We start from the raw sequence: 17464 nt of genomic DNA, 5'->3' as shown, positions 1-17464 counted from the left end.
CCTTTATGCAGCCAGCAAACAAAGGCATGAAAGCAGCAAACAGTAAACACAGCCACACACACCTGGACCTATCTAGTGTGGGGACTAACAGGAATGAAATTGTTTTGGCAGACTTTAACACTGACCAGAAATGTCAGTGTTTGCACAGGGTCCAGGCAGGCTTTGACTGCACTGAAGCCTTCAGGTACTTAAATATTTCTGCTGTTTTTGTGTGTTCAGTCTGACATTTCCTACATCCACACATCTTGCTAGCCTGCCAATAAGCTAACTCCTTCTTCCCTTACAAAAATGCCCAATATCCAACAGAAATACTCATACAGCTTCAGGAAAATATGTACCCCATCTGCATCCCCTTGGCTGATAAAGATGATGCAGAAGTGCTTTTCCTCTAGACTCTTCTTCACTCTTTGTGGTAGATTATTCATGTCATGGATTAACCAAATTCTGTCTGACTCACTACAAAGCCTATTAGTATTAGACCCCCCACATTACAGTGCTGCTCACTGTACCTTTTCGCAGAACTTCTTTGGATTGGAAGGACTCTGTGACACAGACAGTCTTCTCAGCCATGCATTCATCACACTCCTAGAACTACACACAAAAGCAAACTGCCCTAAATCTCCAGTCAGTCATCTTTGCCAGAAAACCAACCTGAATCCACAGTGAAAAGATGCAGACTACAGGATGCCTCCAAAGATACTCCCCGTCCATACCATGCACAGCACAGACTGAAGACAGATGTCTCTGGCATCTCCACTTGCCAGACTTGTTCTACAGCTCTCTGATCGAGCTGACCTACTGTTCCCATTTGCTTAGAGAGAAGAGGAAGACTCTCAAAGCACAGTCTGTGAGCACTACCCTGGGATGCCCATCACAAAGAGCCGCAGCACGTCAGCACTCTGGAAAACCTCCTCTGCTGATGGGTGTCCCCAGAGAAAACTGCTCAGAGCCACAGCTTCCCAGGGCTGAAATCCTCCCCAAACCCACAAGTCCCACCTGCTTGCAGTGAGAGGTGAAGAAGCACACGGAAGATACAGAGTCAGGGATGGATTCAGAAAACGTGATGCTGTGTCACTGCAGTCACTGTACCAGCCTGGGCCCAAACACCTGCATTCCAAAGAGCAAGTGGCACCAGAGCTAAGGGTGAGCAGATAAAGGCAACACAGCCTGCCCTGAGTAAAAGACACCTGCAGAGAACACTGCAATGAAGATTAGGCCAAGGAGGACAGATTCAACTGTCAACAAGCTGTAAGTAAATAAAGCCTGCTTTGTTAAAATGAAAATAAAACAGAGATGGATTTGATGAAGTAAGATGACTCTGGAAGCCAGCCCAGCTTCCCTTATTAATGTAAATAAGGTAATGCAAAATCAATATACGAACTAGAACATTTATTGTTCAGTTAAAAGTTTCTATATTCTATATTAAAGATTTTAATGTGCAGGGCAAAGATGAAGTGACAGCAAAGCAAACATGCTTTCAGCAATTTCCAGAGATGCTAATGCAGAGAGAACAAAGCTTTGTGAGACTTGTGACAACAGAACAGAGCAGCTCAACTTTGTCACAGGAGAAGAGAGGTGCATACATTATGGGATTCATGGAATCACAAGCACATTTACTTTGGAAATACATTCTGCCAAAATTGTGATTTCACCCAGCATAGCTACAGGACAGAAATGTTCCCAGGCTGGAATACCTCTCCCTTTCTGCAATCTAAAACTTTGATCCACCTTCTGTGTAACATTTGTCTGCAAGTGCCACTGAAAGCTGAGGTTTGCTAGCAGGAAGGCGGGAAAGCTTGTATCAGTCCAAAAGGCCATAAACCAGCTTTGACCAAAACAATGGAGTAATTCTTACTGGATATACAAGGTTAACATTGAAAGCCTGTAATTGCTTTCCTACTGTCAACATAAAATGGGTAACAGGAAGGAAAGGAAACAGAATTTTTGCATACTTGAAGACTTCAAACAGAAAAGGCTGCCACATGATCAAAAAGAGTTTTGGAATAATAATAAAGACGGGTGGGAGACAGAACAGACAGCTTCCTACAGAATCTACTGTTTTCTGACTATACACACACCTCTAAATAGTGAAAGGAAGATGTAAGACATGATTGCATAGCATTACAAGGTTTATATTAAGGATCTTGGTCTAAAGGAAATGAGGCAGAAATTAGGAATATTATCTGTTAGAATGTTTTCAATGTATTAAATTTGTGTTTTTCTCCTATGTAGTCAATGCTTTGCCTATACTTTGGACTAGCTCAAATCCATTAATGAATGGCCAGCAGGTACTTGAAACTCATAAAAACATGAATATAAATATTTGGTAAAAGTAATGGTTTTCATGGCTACACTATGGACTTGACTGCAGTGTGAGTGCTACCAAGTGATAGTTGAAACCTACATGAAAGTAAAACTGAACATTGAGGAGACCTCGTTTTGTGGCATTCCATATGGTTAAAATACCACTACATTTTTCCTGATTTTTCTTTACTGTTATTAACAGCAATTTACATCAAAACTTTTTCTAGTCTCAGCTGAATAGAATTGTTAGATTTTGATAATTTACTAGTAAGCACTTCTAAAAGTACCAAATCTTAGCCTCACAAATGCCCAGAACTGGTAAGTCAGGAAAGGTAAAATCTTTATATTTCATAAGTTATAAAAAAAGGTTTATTAAAAAAAACCTTATAATTTTAATTCAAAACACAATAGATGACAAAAGATTCAGTGAGCATAGTCCAAATGAAAGTGTAAGAAAGGAATATCACCAGAAAGGCATTTTTCTCTTTGTATTTTTTTTTTTTTTTCTAAGAGTAAATGTCAACATCAAAGAAAGGAATACTGAAAAGCCTTGAAAATTAACAAAAGTAGTTTAGTTTATGTTGATGTAGATTTCCAAATAAATTTTAAAAAATAAAAAAAAAGTCAGGGTTGTTTTTTTTTTTTAAAGATCATAATAGGTCACTGTACATAAAAAAAAAAACCAATAAAGTTTAAATTAATTACTGAAAAATCCACTTCATCTTATCTTGGCCAGTCAGGATTAACTTATTTCAGAGAAAAAAAAACCAACCCAAAATGTAGGTTTACTAAACACAAAGATTATATAATTATCAGTCACACTAACATGTACTGTATGAAACAGATTTTTGAGACTGAGTAAGTGGTGGCAAGTCCTAAATTTAGTACATTACAGATGTGATCAGAGGCTTCTTGACTTTTTGAGTACAGTTATAAATATTTTCTTCTGCATAAATAGGTATACTTTTCAGGAGAGGAATACTCAAGCAATGTTCTTCTAGAATTTAAAAGGAGGGCTGATGTAAACCTTTCAAATCGATACACCTGGAAATGCAAGAAAAAACATGGTATAAAGCTTTTCTCTAGTAGGTGACAGAGAGTAATTACTACCATGAGTAATACCTGATATTGATAAAGCTTTGTATCTTTTAACTGTAACAGTTGCTGGATCCCTATATGAGTACACCTTCGGAAAAAAAAACCTGCTTGTGCCTACAAGAATCATCAGTTGAAAAAAATCAGTAACACAAATCCCAGGCTGCTTACTGCTCATATTAAACTCACATGCTGCCCAAATTTAGTTGCAACATTCTGTGTACACACACATCACACTATAGGATCATGTATACATTCACCTCACCAGAACATATTTGATGTGGGTTATTTCTTGAGTGCCTTCTGCCATGAGGGATTTGGAAGAATCTTTGTAGGATCCTAAAAGGACTTTCATGTCCTTCCCTTAAAAGGCGGCGTTGAGACATGGGTGTATCTTCACCAAACTATTCAGCAAAGGAAATGAAAGATCTCCTCTTTAGAATTACTCTCTTCTAACACACTGAAATATACTCTGATTTTGTGTTTAAATGTCAATGGAGTGTGAAATTTCTTTGTCAAATTCAGATGATACCAAAAATGATGAAAAGGCTGCAGTTGAAAGTCCTGGAAGAGGGTGCAGTGCAGTTATTTGTATTGTATATGCTTTTCTTCAGGAACCAATACCTAGTTCCACTAGAAAGAAAAAAGGAGGATTGGATAATGGACTGAAAATATCAAGATGCTTTCTGCATGAAGTTGCAACACCCTCTCAGTTCCTACCACGCTGCACCCAGCAGACAGGACATCTTGCTACACCTTCAGTCTTCTTTTAGTGTGATTAGTATGCATAAAAAAGTCACAGCTCCTCACACAAGCAGGGCAGACTAGCAAGTGACATCTCAAGAAAATAAAAAAAAGGTGCAGAACTGTCTGGTCTTTAGTTTTTTATCCAAAGTAACTATATCCAAACTAACAGTCCTGTGCTGTTTAGGATGAAGGAAAGCCCCCACAAGACATCCAGGTTGTCGATGCACTCCAGCCGCGCATGGAGATCCAATGCCAGAGCTCATCCCAAGCAGCTGGTACAATCACCTCCTTCTTCACATCCTTCTCCTTAACGTGAGGGATGTTCAGCTGTTGCAAAGAAACTTGAAAGGTTTCTCCTGAAGAGAGGCAAGTTGAATGTCTTTCTTTTAACTTTACAGTCTTGCTTGTAAGTTCTCAGCTCCGCACTCTGAAGACAGAAACCTCACACTGACACTTGCTGCATTTCTACTTTGTCTCAAGCACCTGGTATCCTTCAGGGACAAGTGCTGTGCTCATGCCAGCAAATTAAAAGAAAATAGCATTGTGAATACAATGCTGTCAGTTAGAAACTCCTCTTCAGTTCATTTGCCCAAAGTTAGACTCCCACCATCAGTACAACTCCTCTTCCTCCCCCTGTATATGCACAGAGCCCTTCAAAGGCAGAGCTTGTGTCCAGAGTATGTGAGCAGAGACGTCTTACGAGAAAAACCTGGGTCTTCCTGGGAGTTAACAAACAGCTAATAGGAAGGAAGGGAGGGGATATGAATCCCAGTCTTTCTCAAAACATATCAGGAAACCCTACACTGTCTGCTCCCCCTGTCTCTTTCAGTGCAGGAGAGAGGAAATTGATAATGCTGCTTTACTTGGCAGTCAAGATTTTCCTCTCAATTCTGTTTAACTATGTCCTGTATGGCCACAGATCTGCCACAACCCATTATGCACATCACCCTGAAGAAGTATTTTAAAATATATGTATCATCTATTACTCTGAAAGCAAATTCAAAGAGACAATCTTTAATTAAGTGACATCGAGGTAAATATTAAACAACTTATTACAAAATATTAGTTTGCATACACTGTGTTAACAGAGGAGAATAGTTGGAAAAGGTTCAACTTTCGACATGAAGTCATGAACAAATGTGACAATCTTAAAAAATTAAGAACAGATGAGTTCCATGCAAATATCACTTTTTTCACAAATTCATTATATCAAGCAGATGGACCACTGCATATTGCAGCTGTGCTACAAGTCCTGGATCAAAAGCTTTTCAAGCTTATTTAAATACCCAGAAATTCACAGGAAGGAAGGATGGGAACAGCCTAGTGGTGGATACACACTGCCCCTGTAGAATATATCCAGGGTTCAAATAGTAGAGGAACTGAGGTAAGTCACAGCATTGATATTAGGCAAAATTCTGTATTTTCTTGTGTTGCTTCTCACTGGGGGCACAAAGCAGTGGTTCTGGGCAGATAAAGGGGAACAGCAGCATCCACAAGGAGAACACTGCAACACGCTCCTTGCTGAGTTTCCCAGTGGAGACACCAAATGTGACCAGGAGATGCCTGGGGCCATTTGTCAGCCAGGGCTTCCCTCCTACCCAGCAGGATAACTACTTATTTGGGGCACATCGGGCTCATGACCTAGGGACCTGTTGAGACAAATCAAGTGGGATGAGGATGAGACCACACATCCTCCTTCAGCAGCCAAGCCTCACTAGAAAATGAGGCAGATAGGATAAGAGAAAATGGCCTCAGGCTGCACCAGGGAGGTTTAGATTGAACACTAGAAAATATTCCTTCACAAAAACGTTTGACAGGCACTGGATCAGACCGTCCAGGGAAGTGGTTTAGTCACCATCTCTGGAGGTATTTAAAAACACGTATATGTGACACTTTGGGACATGGTTTAGTTGTGGACCTGCCAGTGTTGGGTTAATAGCTGGACTTGATCTTAAAGGTCTTTTCCAACCTAAATGGTTCTCTGATTCTATGAAAAGTGACTCTTTGTCACAGTGGTGTTTGGACTGTGTGATGACACCAGTGGTGCATGGTGAAAACGTCACCAACAATTCATGCAGAGGATTATTACAAGGAAAAAGGATGTTCTCCTTTTTTCTTCACATATCAAATGCATGAAGAAGATTGATGACTTAAACTTGGTAAGTACCCACAATCCTACTGAAATCTAGCCATTAGCTACATCCCTGTCCGCAAACAAGCTTTTAATCTTCTTTCAAGCACTCAAATTTGTGCCTAGAAGCAAAGAAATTAATCACAACAATGGCTATGGTAGCGCGCAATCAGAAGGAAACAGATGGTGTAATGCACTGTTTTCCAAACAGCAGCAGCTTCTATCTCCAGGAAAATAATCTGAATATTTTCCCTTGATGCTGGCATTACTATAACAAAAGCTCCTATTTGAAGGACATCTCTGCTCTGTACAGCATCAGCAAATTATGTCAGGGTTTATAGACAGCAGTATTTTTCAAGTATTAGTTGGCAGAACCAACTAGATTGCACCTATCCCCCCTCTCACATCACATAAATGGTAACATTCAGTGGGTAACACCCCTCCAATTATCTTTAAATGACTGCAGACAGCCTGATGGAGTCAACACAATTGTGGCAATGAAGTAGGGCTTATTTTCCTAATGCTTCATTTCCAGGTCTGTTTCTGAGCACAGGTGGAGTGTTGCACATTGACCAGAGAAGCAGCCACGCTCACAGCTGTACACTCTCTGATTCCTCCTTTGCCAGGGACTCTCAAAATACTTTAGAACAGTAACTTCAAGTTGTCTTTAATCATTAAATTAAGATGCCAGCATTTTCTTCTCCTAAATGTTCCTACTACTTCTTTTGAGCTTTTTTTTTGCACAGGGGTCTTATCTTTACAGGATATTTCGAACACCCTATTGTGATTTTTCCTCCAAATCCTAACAATTATTTACAAGCTCTTCTTTACATCCTCACATTTCATAGAATGCTGAAAGATCCACATTAAGGAGCATGCATCCCTCCTAACTGTACAGAGCAGGAGGATCTGGCAACAGAATCATCACTGTTCTATTTTTTTCTAAATTTATTCCATTTCTCCACATTTCTTGCTATCTCCTGATAAGCCACTACCACTGGTGTTGCTGTTCCTCCTATTGTAGACCTTGTTTTTCAGGGATAAGAGTACATCTCACAGACAAGAAACATGGCAGCTCTCATGCACTTCAAGATCTCACCACACACACAGGGCACAAGACTCCACCCGTGCAAGCTGTATCTTCCACCACACACTGTTCTCCTGGAGTTCTGGCAGGTAGGAGGAACTCCAGTATCAGAAGTGTCTTCACATCCCCAGTAACAACCCAGAGCACTGCAGGACTGATCTCTCATGAAGAACATAAAATTCTCTGAAAATTGCATGGGGAACTTCATCTACCATACACTTACGTAGAGCTCAGAAATTGTTTCTTGGATCAGTTTCTAAAAGCAAATATAAGGGCACATATAAGCTAAATCTTGCCATGTGGATCTTCCAGCATCAGCACACCCACAGTAACAGTGAAATGAAATGAGGGGGAAGAAAAGTGAATGTTGTTTATATTTTTCTTTTTAAATCATGTGTCATCGATTATGTCCTGCATACTTACTTATTTTGTTAATGGTCATACAAACAGAAAGAAAAATTGGACTCATGCTACATTATTGTACAAACTGATTGTCTTGCACATATTAAAATGTAATATACAAGTTCTAATCTGAAATGTAAGCTGTTTTATAGAATTGAACACCCACACGCCGTAACAAGTTAGTACTGATTGTTATTATGCTTAGTCTGGAGCTTTTTTATAACCCTATATAAGTGTTGAATTATGGCAAGTTGGTTGTGTTAATTTTTGAAACTGAAAACAGGTTGTCTAAGATTAATCCATGCCATAGGCCAGTCACTAGGCTAAAACAATAAAGAGTCAACTAGAGGCTGATTTTAAATGAAAAAGAAAATGTAGCTGAGACGTTAAAGACACAAAGCTTGATATTTTCACATCCTCAAATTCCACAGGGTTCTTGTAGAGTGAAAATGCTGAGAAAACCTGTCTGAAAATCCAAGAAATAAACCATTATTCCATGGACATTCTAGATTCTTGAAATAGAAGAAAAGACCGAATCTTGCTTTTTTCAATGTGGACAAGATTATTATAAAGTTTAGGTACAATCATTTGCCTTTATTATTTTTATGCTTGTTAGAATTGGACACGTGTGCTTGTATTTCACTTTCAGACTACTCTAGGAGACCATTCTAGGGAAAAGCTCAAAAAGAGATCCCGTCAAGTATTCTAGAGAATCTGTCATCTGAAAACACATTTAATAAAATACCATTACGTAGCAACAGAAGCTGGAGTGGGAAGAAATTTCAGAAATAGGTATATGAATGTAGATATATGTGAGTGAACATAAAACCCACTGCAAACAAATTCAGTGTCTCATAAAAACATAGACAGCAATAAATATTCTTAATATTTTGATGTTGATTTATTAAGGGCTGGCAGTTTAAAGAATTATTTGGTATCACAAGAAATCTAGACTGGAACCCTGAATTAAGCTACAAGAGCGAGTTACAAGAGTGAATTAGGTTAGTTGTCCAAGCTTAATCCTAACTGGATGTATCTGCTCAGAGACAAACCATGATTGTAATAAGCATCAGATGAATATAAGTAGATCAGGATTGAGATAAATGGACAGCTTGCATTCTATTTATACTTGCACATTATGCTGCTGAGCCACTTCTGCCAGTCTTTCTTTACACCAGAAAGATCTCTCAAAAAAATTTAAACTAAAATAATTCCTAAACATAATACAAAGTGTTTTGCAATTTAAATGTACAAACAAAACATTGCAATATATAAGATCAGGGTTTTAATATTCTGGAAGTGTTAACACTAAACTCTCAAGATAACCAAAAGCTCTTAAAGCCTAACATCTGTCCCTCTAATTTAGGTAATCTTATATTGCATGTCTGAATCTCCTGAGGGTTAGGAATAAATGTGACCCATCTCCAAAAGAACAAGCTCCTTCGCCATTAGCAATAGAAATAACTCTGAAAATCACAGTGGATCAGAAAAATAACTAGAGGAGAATGTCTCTTTATGATCAGCCAAAATAAGGTTTAACATCTAACAAGACAGCACTTCCACTTTGTCCTTTAATCTGAGTTGTTTCACTTTTAAAGGCAAATAGCAATCAATTTCAAAACTTCAGAGATGTTCTAGGAAAGAGTAAGGCAACTGCATATACACTGACAAAGAGAAGGAGGTCAGAACATGGGAAAAGCCTTATCAGTATCCAGTGCCAATGCAAAGCAACAGGTAAATGCCATGTGATATTGGAGCTAATTGTGCAACTGCCACCACCAGCTCACTCATTTACTTAAATTCTACCAGGTAAAATTACCTGGAAGGTGACAATTACAGGTTGTGATGGAACAGATCTGTCAGAGGTATGAGGTCTACCTTTTTGGTCAGAAGTGAAAGCATGTGAAGAAGAATCTGCTCACATTGGAAGCTCCTGGGAATTATTTCAGTCCTAAGCTAGATGTGAACCCCTGCTTTCACCCAGCCACAGTTCAGCACCTGACTGCTGCTGCTCTGTGAGCCCAATGCAAGGGAGGGAGGAGACCACAGCAGGTGGGGGCCTGTAGAGAATGGATTTTCACAGCAAGACAAGCAGAAAGAAAGTGATGGGAGACCATTGGTGCCTGCCCACTATGGAGTCACTGCAAGAGGAAGCTGTAGATGATAATCAGATAAAACAATTGGCAGCAAAAAGAGGTGGCTTAAAATGGTTTAACAAATACTGTTTTATTGACTATGTCCTATAAAGATATTGTTGTTTCAGGCTTATCAGGCCTTCCTTGTGCATACACCCTGAGGCACCGTGGTTGTTCCCATCATGTACCAGCTAACAATCAAACTCAGGGACTCAGGGTAAGTAGCTGGCTTTATATATTGACTTATACTAGTGAAAGCTTTGTTCAAAAATTACCTACATGTAATACCGCATGTATATGTGCATATGCATGCCTATGCAAACACATATGAATGTATAGAAATGAATAACACATGCAGTCAACAACACTGACCTTCCAGCAAACATCTCTGTGCAAAATGAGCTGCACAAAATCCGATGTTGGAAAAACTCTGGCTGACATTTAGGAATCTTTGATTATGCTCAAAATAGAATTCTTGTTCAAGGTATACAGCACTTTCCCATCAGGATGAGTTCTGGCAGAAGCAGGCAGAGAAGGGGTTTGAATGCATTTACACTCTAGACAGACACTGCTGCTTTCCCCAACCGGATCTGCCGCATTTCAGATTAGCAAACAGCTCACTAATGAAACCTGCACTTCCTTAGCTTCTCCAAGGAGACAGAGCACCTGGGAACACATTTCTCAGTTGTTCAAGAGGGGCTGATTTTGCTGAGGGACAGGAAAATGAAAACTCCATGATTTTCAGAAGGTCATTTCCTACAAATGATACCTTTGACAGCTATGAAACATTGTAAAGACTGCTGCTGGATCAATGCATCCAGACAGCTCCCAGCAGGGATGGGCCCTGGATACAGCTTCAGGTGTTCTCAATAATCTAATGTGTACAGAGGGAAATCACTGCTGAGCACCTACATCAACAGAGGATGTTGTCTTGCAGTGCTACCACAGGCCAGGAGCACGCTTTTGGCCTTCAGTCTCTGCTATCCTAAACTTCCTTCTGAAAAATTTTCTCTGTTGCCTTGTGCTTTGGACCCAAGGGATCTAGTGCAGAGTTCTCACATCTTCTCTTATCAGACTTCAATTCTTCCACACTTTTCACAATCCTCTCTTAGTCTCTTCATGAATGGGCTATTAATAAAACGAGAGAGTTTTCAGTTGAGTGGCTGCTTTGAAATTCTTCTTCATGCACTGTTACACCAATTACAAATGTATGGCAGTAATCCACTCAGCAGAGATGAAGCAGTGCTATTAATACTTTACAAAGCTTGTATGCAGCTGTAAGTAATACCTTTTAGGGACCTTTCAAAAATGCTGCAAAAATCCCTGGGCTGTAAGAACTTCATACAATTTTTCTCAGGTTACTGTTAGGATCCAGCACAGCAGGTTGTGTACTGCAATCTTCTGAAGAGTTATAGAGATAAATCACAGAAGTGTTTGGAGAAGGAATGAGATTTTTCATAATATTAATGAACATTCATTAAGTGCTGATTTCAATGATGCTGATGTCAGCCTCTAGCAAAATGGGATTTTTCCTGTGTACAGATAAGCATGCTTAATTGAACTGGGATGAAGGGATTTCTGGTGCGATGTTCAACAGTTTCCTAGACAGTCGAAGTTTTAGTTTGTTCAGAGTTAGTTTCCCTCAATCTGCTTATCAGCTCCTCAGTTTTAATAGAAATATTTTAATTACACAGTCATAAAAACATGAAAGCAAATATATCTAAACACAGTCAGAGAGACCAAGGGTCTTTATGCCATCTGGAACTGCAAAGTACTACAAGTCCGTGCTTCAGCTGAGTAGTGAAAAGTTCTTTGAGAAGTAAGAATCTACAATTTCTTTCTGAAAACTTAAAATAAATGCTATATGATATGCAGTTATTAATACTGTAACCTTTAAAAAGCCTGAGAAAATCATTCCATCTATAGCATCTTACCAACTAGCACCAACACTGAATACAGCCACAATCACACAGGCACTTTGTTTGACCTGGCTCCATGGTGCTGCCAAAAGGAGAATTCCTGCTCCCAGTGGCTTCTTGCTTCCTTTGTGTGGGCATTTGCATTTGTGCAGCCTAACAGTGAATTATGCATGGATACATTCCAGGTAGGACAAGCAGAGCAGAAACACATGAAGAAGAAGTCAAATATGATGGCATACAAAGAGGCATGTGGAAAGCTGTTGAAATTGTAAGTATCTATTAATCTCCAGGTTGGGTGTATTATTTAATGAATATTTCCTAAAATAGTACTGCAAAATGTGCTTGTCTTTTGATTCTTCATCTGAGATGTTCATATGATTTAATAAAATAGCACTATTGCATTAATAAAATAGCATAAATAATGACTATTTATGGCTGTACACTTAGAACCCAAATAAAGGCACAGTGGGTAAATACATCATTAGAGTTACAATTGCCAAACACATTATTACATCAAAATCTGTTGAAAGACACTGAAGATTTTGTGAATTAAATATATGAAGTAGAAATAGGCAGTGGTGAAATCATGGCTTCTCTTGATATAGTCATACAGCATGGAAACACTGGGGGAAATAACATTGTTAGTATGTAAGCTACTGAGAAAGAAAAAGTCAAGAAAATTACCAAAAAACCAGCCTGCATATTCTCTGATGTGACTAAAGCTGCAAAGGGCACACAGTGTGGGTCCCCATATCTGTAGAGCCAAAGTTTAATCCCAGCTAATAGTCCCTTTCTCCCTCCCAAATTTTGATCTCTTTTGTTACATTTGGATTCACAGATTAATTTTTTCCAGACATTCTAAATGCTGTCAGTAAAGACAGCACTGTGACAACAGTTTTTATGTGTTCCTTTTTTATACAGAAGAATTGTTACACAGGCATGCTCTGCTGTCCCTTAAGGATGTGTTTCTGAAAAGTCTGGTCACTAAAAACGTTATCCCATCGCTTCTCTCTTCATCACCAAACTGACTTCATCAATCCCAACTTGAGGAAGATGATGATGACACTGAAGATGGAACTATTAAGGAAGAGGGGCACAAGTGCTCCCACTAAAAGACTGATACTTGGTCTCAGGGATGCAGCTGCTGGGATCTCTAAGGAGGGTGATCTGCTCCAGAAAGCTGCCATCTCTTCCAGGTGACAATTACTCCGTCCACCATGTCGTATATACTGTCCCCATGCATTTAAACCGTATGTATTGTGGTCTCTGCACACATCCCTGCAGAAAAAGTGATTTGCTTCCCAAACAATGTCCAGCATTCCACCTGGGTGGCTGACAACAGTTAGCAGAGCAGGATGATCAAGGATTAGTGGAATGCCAAGCCCAAGGACAGGATCACCCAGGGAACCGGTCCTCTCTTTGTGCAATCCAACAGAAATCAGGGACTTGGTCACAGGAGTAATTTTTGCTCAGATTTGCGATGCGTAGGCCACCAGCACCAGGCACCTCTATTAGTTATGTACAGGTGTGCACAGGATATTTTTTATTTTGTATCTTTAAATATAAGCAGGGCATGTGGAACGCATTATGCAAACTGACTTTCTCCTTCAGAAGAATGTACAGGATTCCCAGATATATCCCAGGAGTGAGAAGCAGGTAAGAAAACAAAACAAAAAAAGCATAGATATTGCAGTTCATGTTAAATATATACAAAACTCAAATATTTCAGGACTCCCTTGATGCTCTAAAATCAAAATAAATCCAGATCAAAACTGAAGTAGTCTCAGAGAAAAGTGCTGTTAATGAGTGCAGAAATTTTGCAGAATACAGTTTATAAGTTAAAGTTTATAAGGCTCTTTATTAAACTGCAAATTTTACTGTGCTCTGCTTTGCAGCTACATGCCTGGACTTTGCTGCTGTTCTGGATACTAATAATGTCTCACCACATTTCCCTATGTACAGTCATTTAATTCTCTTTAAACATTTAAAACAATCTGTGACAACTACTACAATAATTACTATATGAATGTGACTAAACAAAAAAAAAAACCAAACCCAAAAAATACTGTAAATAACTAAAAGAAACAACTGGATACTATGAAAATTGAAATTATTTTAAGTTGAAAGACCTAAGAAAAAAGTCACTGTGCCTTTATCTATTAAAGATCTATTTAGAGCAAGCTGTAAAATTTTCTGCTCTGCCTCAGTGGCACTGGAGCACCTGTACACCTTTCTGCAAAGGTTTTAACCTGCAGGAAAACATCTAATGCTGCAAAATACCACCAAAATTCACCAGCCAGCCAGGCAACAGGTCTGATGTGCCCTGTCTATGCACCCATGGACACAGGACACTTCTGAATGCCTCCACTCTGGGTCATCTCCACTGTTGGAGGCATTCAAGACTCAACCAAGCATGTCTCTAGTAAGTAGATTGGTTTTGAGCAGGTGGTTGAACTAGATGATACCCACAGAAGCCCTTTCCAATCTAAATTATTCTATAATCATCTGGTCCATTTAGCTCCCTCGCTGTTATCCACTTGTGTTCACTGCTTTGATTCCCACAGAGGAAAAGGGAACCATTTTCCGTGCTTAATTTATGTCAGTTGTTTCAATTTCCCAGTGAATTAATAATTTAGCAGAATTTTATCTTCCTCATTTTAGAGTTATGTGAAGAAGCCAAGTGGTAAAGTAAAACATTAAATTATTTACAAGTTGTAAACACATGCAGGCAGATAAATGGTGCATCACATATTTAACAGTTGTTAGAAAGTACAAAAACAATAGGCATGACAGGCAAAGTCCTTTGTCTAAGGAGAGAAAAGTAATCTTCAAGTTTGTGTTAATTTTTTCAGGTATAAGAAAGAGCTAAAGCAAATGTATTTAAGGTAGATTCAAAGTTTGTACAAACTTCAGAGCTAGCAGATGAAGCAATTTCTGTCTGCAAATGAAGGAATGAGGCTCCATTGCCATGCTGGCAAATTCCTCACAAAAGGCAATTAAAACCTTGTTCCATGTGTTAGAAAGAGAGAATTGAATAAATCACCAGTGTGCAGAACTGTCAAGTGTTGGCAGGTGATTAGGTTATCACAGACTGGGAGAATAAATTACAAATTCGTTTGTGATGGGTGGAAAGTGCTATAAAACAACAAACAGATCCTAAATCCTCTAGTCTCCAATTACCAACCCTATTCAATTTGCTTGAATAAAATATATCTTCTTGTTTTGGTGCTCAAGAAATAAAGAACTAATATTTAACTGCTGAATTTTTATGCAACTCCCAATAACCTCTATACATGATGAAGATAAGGACAGCAAACAGAATTCCTCATAATTCAACCTTTCCAAATGTATTTGCTGCCTTATACATGCAGCTGAACAACTTCCTTCAAATAAAACTTAACCAGAAATAGGTTTGCAAAATGCAAATATTTTTGAAGTACCATGTTCTGAGTATTTCCTACAAAGGAACAGCAAAACAGAAAATGCCACTACACTTTTTTCCCCCACTGTAACTTCACATTCTTCTTGAAAACTGATTTAAAATATATTTCTTTCTTAATGCGCATGTATTTTACACAAAGACCTTCTGTTAAAATTCATCTGGCTATCTGAACCCCTCCTTGCCCTGAATGCATACAGAGAGACATAGTCATTAAAGGATTGGCAGAACAAGATCTCCTTTCTTTTCTGAAGGGGGCCCTACCAACAAAGGACCTCCAAAAGTAGTCTTTATTGTTAGGTGCTGGGTGATGCAATCTTCTATGGCAGTGAAGATCTAGGACCTACTTCCTCCATGTCCTAACAAGGAGACACATCTCCCCTCCACGCTGTATTAGCAGTCTTCTCTGTTTGTGACAAACTGTTCTGGCATGTCGCTGAGTTTAAGTTTAGCAGGAACCCCTCTGAGCACCTGCAAGTAGCTCCACCACAGCCAGAAGGCTGTTGGGTGTTCAGGTCCATGGGGTGTTCAGCACATAAACCCCGGTGTAATGACAGCAAGCAAAGGGGTCAAAGCACCTGCAGCCCTGGGGCTTGCCATGACCCCCCAGAAACACTCAGTCTGGTCTGAGTAGCAAATGAAATTTCTACCTCTCACTGGTAGAAAAACCACCAGGTGTGGCAAGTAGAAGGATGTCCCACAGAGAACACGGGGCTGCTGGCACAGGGTGAACACCAGCCCACAGCTTGGGGAAGGCTGGTCAGTGAGACTGCAGCAACACGGGAAAGGAGGCCAAACAGTCAACTTTGAGTGAGAGGAGACACTGCAAGGAAACCTTGGTGGTGGGGAGGGACATCTTGGGGCTGAAAATGAGTGAGGGCAGAGGAGATACAGGCACTGGGAGGGGAGGTGTGGTGTGAGGCAGGGGGCAGCAATGGACCTCAGGCAGGAGATCTGTGGAGGGACACGCTTAGGACAGCAGGAGCAGAGACCAGGATGAGAGTTAAGCTTTCAGGACTCTGAGGAGAGGAGAAAGCACCTCTGCTATGCAAAGGAAACTGCTTCTGGCTTTGCAGAAATGGCCCTGTGCTTCCTGCTCAGTTCTGGGGAGTCACTTGGAGTGACCTGCTTTGCTGTAGTATCTCAAAGAAAACAAGTGAGGAAGATGTGAGATCATCCTCTTCATACTGCACCAATACAGAAATGCTCCCTAGCATGCAGGCAGGGATAGAGGGGGAGAGACAGGAGTGTACATGTGCAAACAAGACATCTTAACAAGAAATAACATAGTTACACCTTTTTTTGACATGTTTTGATGGTTTATGGGGTGCAATTTTTAATAAAGTATAAAACAATGCCTTGAGTGAGAGACCTACTCTTTCATGATCTTATAGATCAGCAGACAGAGCACAAATCACAAGGCCTCAGAGGAGCAAACACTAGGCAGTCATACAAACCTAGATGTACCTTGTTTCCTTTTCAGAATAAATCTCATGCCTCAATTCCATGATTTAAGGCACTTTTCCAACTGAAAGAAGAAATTTAAGAGTTTGTACATATTCTCATCAAACTGCAACACAAGAATTGATGGCAGACACGAAGCATAAAAATATGTATCTCTCATATTAACTTTGCAAGTGTTATAAATTAATAATAAAAGTTAATAACCAGTAAATGGTCAAAATGTTCTCAGATAACATTTAAGATTAACAATTTAGCACTGAAAAATAAGTTTATTATGAATATAAAGTTCTAAATTAAAAGACAAAAATCTTATGTTTTGTATTAAGGCTAGAAAAAACAGCAAATAGCTGCCACAACATTGTTTTTTCTTGGACAGAACAGGACAAATGGCAAATCTTAACAATATTTGTAGCTCTCAACAGATGGCTTGGAAAAAATAAGAAAGGTGTCACATTAAAAAAAAGTACTTCTAGCTCTTATCATTGCAGCTGATTGCTTACACAGATGTGAAAGTTGTTACTAATAAAATATACGTTTTGTCTGTAGTTTAAGCAACCTTTTTTCTCTGATTTTGGACTCAGCTAAGACAAATCTGTAAATTGATAAACTGAATGATAGAAAAAAAGAAAAATGAAAGTCACAACAAAATGCCACCTTTTAGACTCAATGTGCACACCCAGCTTTCAGCCTTGAGCCATCCCATGACATTTGTTTCTTTAGACACAGTGCAAAATGAAAATG

At 39.3% G+C, this 17464-nt stretch overlaps 1 protein-coding gene across 13 annotated transcripts in view; it reads right to left on the bottom strand.

Annotated features, from left to right (window-relative positions):
- Positions 1–17464, bottom strand: part of MCF2L (MCF.2 cell line derived transforming sequence like) — a 153966-nt gene that overhangs the window by 90998 nt on the left and 45504 nt on the right. For 2 of the 13 annotated variants that reach the window (XM_086880228.1, XM_023918268.2), the window contains exon 1: positions 3665–4857. The exons of 10 other annotated variants lie outside the window; for them this stretch is intronic. In XM_086880228.1, coding sequence (XP_086736354.1) covers positions 3665–3785 — 121 coding nt within the window. In that variant the 5' untranslated portion in view covers positions 3786–4857. Of the gene's footprint in view, positions 1–3664; positions 4868–17464 lie in introns of those variants that run through there. One more of the 13 variants, XM_086880217.1, reaches the window with a different exon arrangement.

Source organism: Cyanistes caeruleus, chromosome 3, assembly GCF_971803275.1.
Source record: "Cyanistes caeruleus chromosome 3, bCyaCae1.hap1.1, whole genome shotgun sequence".
Lineage (NCBI taxonomy): Eukaryota > Metazoa > Chordata > Aves > Passeriformes > Paridae > Cyanistes > Cyanistes caeruleus.
The sequence above is the reverse complement of the archived record's forward strand: the minus strand, read 5'-3'. Positions and strand labels throughout refer to the sequence as shown.